The 6,000-nt window shown below is 36.7% G+C and overlaps 1 protein-coding gene across 1 annotated transcript in view; it reads left to right on the plus strand.

Annotated features, from left to right (window-relative positions):
• The window catches only part of LOC129732755 (platelet binding protein GspB-like), a 430,282-nt gene extending 425,556 nt beyond the window's left edge, over positions 1–4,726 (plus strand). Inside the window, exon 12 of the mRNA XM_055693943.1 lies at positions 1,318–4,726. Coding sequence (XP_055549918.1) covers positions 1,318–1,495 — 178 coding nt within the window. The 3' untranslated portion in view covers positions 1,496–4,726. The remainder of the gene's footprint in view (positions 1–1,317) is intronic.
• Positions 4,727–6,000: the final 1,274 nt, after the last annotated feature.

The raw sequence follows: 6,000 nt of genomic DNA on the forward strand, positions 1-6,000 counted from the left end.
GTCGTACATCATGTTTGAAAATTGTACTTGTGGAGCGAGCTATCGGGACGCGGCCAATTGAATGGAATTGACACCCCAAAATTGAATATGCAACCTTGCGCACAAACAATGAAAGTCGAGACATTTCTTTTCCTAGTGAGGAGCGATACATAAACAAACATGAGAAAGTTTCTTGGTGTCGCGTAGTGATGCTTCGTTTTCATCCCTCCAAAGCGAAAAAAACCGGAAAAACGCTTATTTCTTCCGCGCTTGTATTTCAATCAAACCGTTACAAACAGCGTTGCCAGATCAATGTCATCGATATCTGGATAATCCAGATAAATCTGGATACCTGACAACACTGGTCACAGCTGGTTCTATACAGCATGATTGGGATCACAGAGCTTTCTCACTTGTGATGGTGGACTCGTCATTTTAGTACTAGGGATTAGGTTTTGCAACAAGACTCGGCGTCGACTCACAAAGCGAAGAAACCCCAGCTCTGAATCATAGAACAATTTCTAGAATTCATTTCAAGCTCACAATGACCGGTGAGTTCGCCGGAACTGAGCCCCATGGACTTAGCCGTGTATGTGTATGTGTATGTTGAAGACCGAAGTCTGCTCTAAAAAACATGAAGATGTGGGAATCCTGAAACGACGTCTGCCGGTAGTGTGGGATAATAAACCACACGAGCAACTAGGGTAAGGAACGACTTAAGCAGTGGCGCCTATTTTAATCAGTCGAAGAAAACAGGCCTCAAACTCCTGAATTTTGATCAATATCGATAGTTTCAATGATAGAAACTTAAACTACAGACAGTCTGTGCTTAAACTTTGTTTGTCTAGCTGTCTTACGAATATAAGAAGTACCGTTAATCACAAAGAAATCTGTGAACAAACAGCAATTGAAACAAATCGACCTGTATTGCAGCCATTCAGGAGCCACTTCGGGTGCTGAAAAAAAAAACGCCTGCAAAACAGATGGAAACTGCTTAAAATAGGCTCGGGGTGATTGGAATAGTGTCCCTCGATTGGTTACTTCAACCGATTATTGTTAAAGTTTGCTAACTTAGTTTTACAATCTGAAAACAAGTTCTGACAGAGAAAAAGATAGAGAACTGATTGATATACTTCTGTTTGAATTCCACCCAACACATTTAGAGTATTTCGTCTCAATACACAGGCGGTTCCTAAAGCTGCTTAAAATATGTTCCCTACCCTACGTACCTTTTGAGTTATTGAAGAAAAAAATTATTATTAGGTTGTTCACCCTGTTTTTACTCCGATGTATAAACACATTGTTTTTCCCACTCACATTTTTTTCCTTCCATTCCAGATTCCGTCGCCAGTTGAAGGGCTTCGAGGAGAACATCGAGGAACACCCCTCGATAGTGCCACTGCTGAGACGCGAAAATCCCCGCCTGCCGCCCCCGGTGGTGTCCCCCGAGCTGGTCATGTACTGCCAGCGTGTATACGAGTTCCGGCTAAAGCGGCTCCTCAAGACACCCTCCTAGTGTCGGCGGTTGGTGGTAGAGCGACGGGTTCCTCCTCCCAAGCCTACCATCGAACAGCTTTCCCACCCATTGCAACCGGCTGCTAGTAATCCTGGTAGTAGCACCGGCGAGGGTGGGACGATGACGTCAGCAACAATCAAATCACATATCCGCAGATGAATCCGAAAGTGTTGTCAACTCGACCGATAGAACATCCTACCAGGGCTGTACCGGGCTGAAATATTGCCTGTCAATTTACTGTACTCCGGTAGCCGAGTTTTCGCATTATAATACGTTTTGAGATCTAGTCCAGAGGTGCACGAATGGGATAGCGACCAATCGACGGAAGGCGAGAAGACAGCGGCAATCACCGGGTGTCGTTTTCAGAATTTAAGTCATTTCCGAATATGAATGATAACGTACTTTTTATTTGCTATTATTTATATTAGTTTATTATATTTAGTGAATCTTTTTTTTTTTTTTAATTTTCTGTCACGTACGATGATTTTGTACATTCAGTTTTTTATACCTTCTATCTTCGTTTTGTTGTTTCATAACGGTTAATAATATTATTTGTAAATATTTCTTTCGTCTTCTATAGGGGTAAGATAAATAAAGATCGAAGCAGAATCAAAATCTATTCTAAATGGACAGTAATTAAGACAAAAACTACAATTAAATCTTTCGAACAGTATATTTATTGTTAGTGGAATGTCAGCACAGAAAAACATAACTAAACAAGAACATACTATAATTAATCATCAAAAACTACAGCTTATCGATCGTGAAACTATTTTTTTATGTATTCTTCGTTTTGAGTTGAACCCGCTTTGGTGGTTGGAACAGAACAAATTCATTATTATCTTAAACACGTCGGAATTAGGTGGTGATTAGATGGCGTGTTTTGTTGCTGCGGATTAGAAATGTCTTGTTTAAGCAAGAACACTTGAACACACATTGGAATTTTTTTGAGATTTTAGAGAAGTCATAAAGTATGAGTACTGAAGTACGAACTTTAATTGATGAAAAAAAAATTTTTTTTTCTTAAGAATAAAGTCACAAAATCAATTTGTCCTGCATTTAATTTATCCTTGTAGAAACATGGAAAAACTATATTGTTAGTAATCAGTAGAAACAAACTGAAAAACACACACAAATACTGATCATCACGAGAAGAAAAGTCTACAAAGAGTCACTAAACATAGTTATGATCCTGTTTGATTTCCTTCCTATCTGAACGCGACAAGATTAGTTGAAACGAAACACAACAAGAAGCGCAAAAACCAACCACACCTATTGTTATTGCTACACTGAGTAATTTGTATCAGTACCTTATTATTTTAAACAAACTGAACAGAGAGTAAACAAAATGAGGAAAAAAACACTAATAATAAATGAATATTACTATGATTATATATTAGACACAAAATTAATATATACACTTATACAGTATGAACGTGGAAATACAAGTGTAAGTAGAATAGATGAATTGTTTAACCACTACTATTTGCGTAACTACCGACGTAACAATCCATGTCAGGTTCCAGAATTATCATTCTATGTTTATAACATCAATCCTCCCTCCCAATAGGTTAACGATCAACTTGATTTTCCGCGAAAAATACATGAACACATCCAGCTTCTATGAGAAAAACGAAGCACGCATCACATAAAACATAAAAACGTTAAAGCCATTTGAATAGCCAAGAGTAAAGAAAATAGAGTGTCAATACTAGATGCGCAACCCGCAAGTTTGGACAATGTTTGGAACTATACGCTATACTAATCGAAGCATCCACAGTAAAATCATAATCGTTACGAGCGTTTTACACAACTCAACTCATCATTAAGTAGATGATTATTTTACATTACATTTCTTCCCCTTGCCCTCTCCCACTAATGTAAGTTCCACCTATCTCGCAGTGAGTTTAACTGCTGAATGTATGTTTTTTCCGTCAACGGTTTAAGTAGCTTTACAGTGACTGGCAGGCAGGTATCCCCCTTCCCCCTATCCCGTGCTCGTTCGTTTATTACAGCGGTTTTCAACCGGGTGGAATTCCCCCCTAGGGGGGAATTTGACCGTTGCAGGGGGGGAATCGCGAGTGGAAAAATTTCACATGTAATGCGATTTTATGATTGACGGTGGTGCGACATTTTTTTTTCAGTGTCCAATGAATTCGCTCGCGAAAAACCCATGCACCGGTTTTTGCGCATTATTTTGCTCTATAGGCATACGTCAAATAGACCTTTCTATCTGCGCTAGTATTAGTGGTCGATTTCACTAATACAAGTTTTATTTTTGGGCGCAAATAATCAACCCGCTGGTGATAACAAAAAATTTCCTCACGCCCCAAACTTTTATTCAAGTTGTAGGCCGATTTTTAGTTTTATTTCATTTATGTTTCCACTAAAACACAGTTTGTTGAAACAGGTAACACGAATGAACTAAGATTCATAAGTGAAATATTTTTCGAAATTGAATATCAGCTAATTTTTTGGTTGAAAACAAATCTATTTTATAAGGATACACGACTAAGCCTGTATTGGTGAGATCTGGCTTAGAAAGCTCTATATGCTTGATGACGATAAATCGAAACACACACCTTCACAAGTGATGCTGAAGATGCCCGTGTATTGGTGTTTTCCTGCTCCTGCTTGAAACCTGTTTAAAATTAAAGTTTAAAAAGCCTTATATTTTTTAATTACTACAGCTTTTCTTTCATGGTGCCGATAGGGGGGAAAAGCTTGTGTAAATTATCAAAAGGGGGTGCATGAACTGAAAAAGGTTGAAAACCACTGGTTTATTAGGTTCGAAGCAGAAACTAGACTATAATATGTGTAAACTACTGTCTTGGGCCCAGTCATTGGTACTCTAGTTGCTAAGTTAGATCCTTACACACTTATTCTAACACACACACACTGTATTACTGTTGTATTATAATGGACATTTTAAGGCAGTTCTTTTACGTACCGAATAAGTTTGATGGTAGAGTACATACTGATTGGATAATAATTGAAGAAGGAGAGAGAGGAGAAAAAACAACAGAAGAATAACTAATTTAATGTTAATTAGGGGCAGATTGACGTTGAACAGATAATGGTTTTACAAAATGGCAAACAACAAAGCATACAAGTTTTACCAAAATCGATTGATTGATTGATTGGTTAATTGATAGGAGAAAAAAAAACAAAACAACCAGAACTATGTGGCAATTAACATTGGGTAAAAATATACCAAGAGTAAACTGAAAACTGTGTGTTTATTTGTTCGTTTTTTTATTCAATGAAAGAAATCCATCGTCGGTATTCGTTTTCGGTTAGCTGGTAAGTGATTGGCGGGGCTAAATTTTTGGTTAGTGAACTTGTACACAAATCGCCTAGGAGTTCAAGCAAGGAATTTATAAACTACTTATTCACAAGACCATGATTCTGCATAAAAATATTAAAGCTTTGAAAATACGCACAACCAATATTAACACACCTCATATTTAAAAATTTTCGTTACTTGACCTACATTGTGATTGAAATAGATTTGCAATAGAAGCGCATTTTTGTCGAAAATGGCACATTCATCAAGTAAACTGTTCTGACTCTAAAAACATGTGTAATCATCAATACCGGTTTTAGGCGAATTGGGTTGTTTAGCTAAATTAGTTTTTATATCACCTGAAAGATATGCATTTTCTAAGTAAAACTTGATTTAAAAAAAATTTCTATCGTCCTTCGCTTCTTAAATCACGATCTAAAACTTCTCGAAATCTGCTCGAAATCGCTACAATGACAGTTCGCCCATATACCAACTGTCATTGTAGCGATTTAGAGCGAATTTTTATTCTTCATTTAAAAATCGAAAGATAATAATATAAAGTTTTAAAACCGTTTTGCTCAGAAAATTACACTCTTTCAGATGATATATAAAAATTGAAAATACATGAATAGCTAAACAACCCAATCAACTGTAATTAAAAAATAATAATTGCACAAAATGATATCTTTAGCCCATGATGACATCTGTGCAAAGTTCCAGCCTAATCAAAACTAATAAGGCTGATACAACTTTTGATCAGTTTTTATGTCCACGGTTATCGAAGTTAGCTAAGGGGAGGGCAAAAAATGAATAACACTGAAAAGAAAAAAAAGTAATAGCTTTCATAAAAAATTGTGTGCAAGTTACGACGTTTGTAATTTGCATGCAAAAGTGTGTTGAAAAATATTACATTATTATCATTATTAATCATTTGGCTTGCCTTTTGATGATACTTTCACTGTCACTGGACTTGTTTGTTGCTAAATTAAGCATATACGCTGTCAAAAAGTCAGTAATATTAACAAAACGCCTCGAACCTTTCTTTCTTCCCCTTCCAATTTTCAACATTTTTGAAGGGGGGGGGGGGGGGGTGACATAAAATGAAAATGACATTTGTACCGGCCTAATTGAAAAATAATAAAATTGGGATTTTTTTTTTGAAATTGCTCAATTATCTCAGGTTAACATTTCGGATGTTTGTCAAATAAAAATGCACACG

The sequence above is a fragment of the Wyeomyia smithii genome, chromosome 3 (assembly GCF_029784165.1).
Source record: "Wyeomyia smithii strain HCP4-BCI-WySm-NY-G18 chromosome 3, ASM2978416v1, whole genome shotgun sequence".
NCBI lineage: Eukaryota > Metazoa > Arthropoda > Insecta > Diptera > Culicidae > Wyeomyia > Wyeomyia smithii.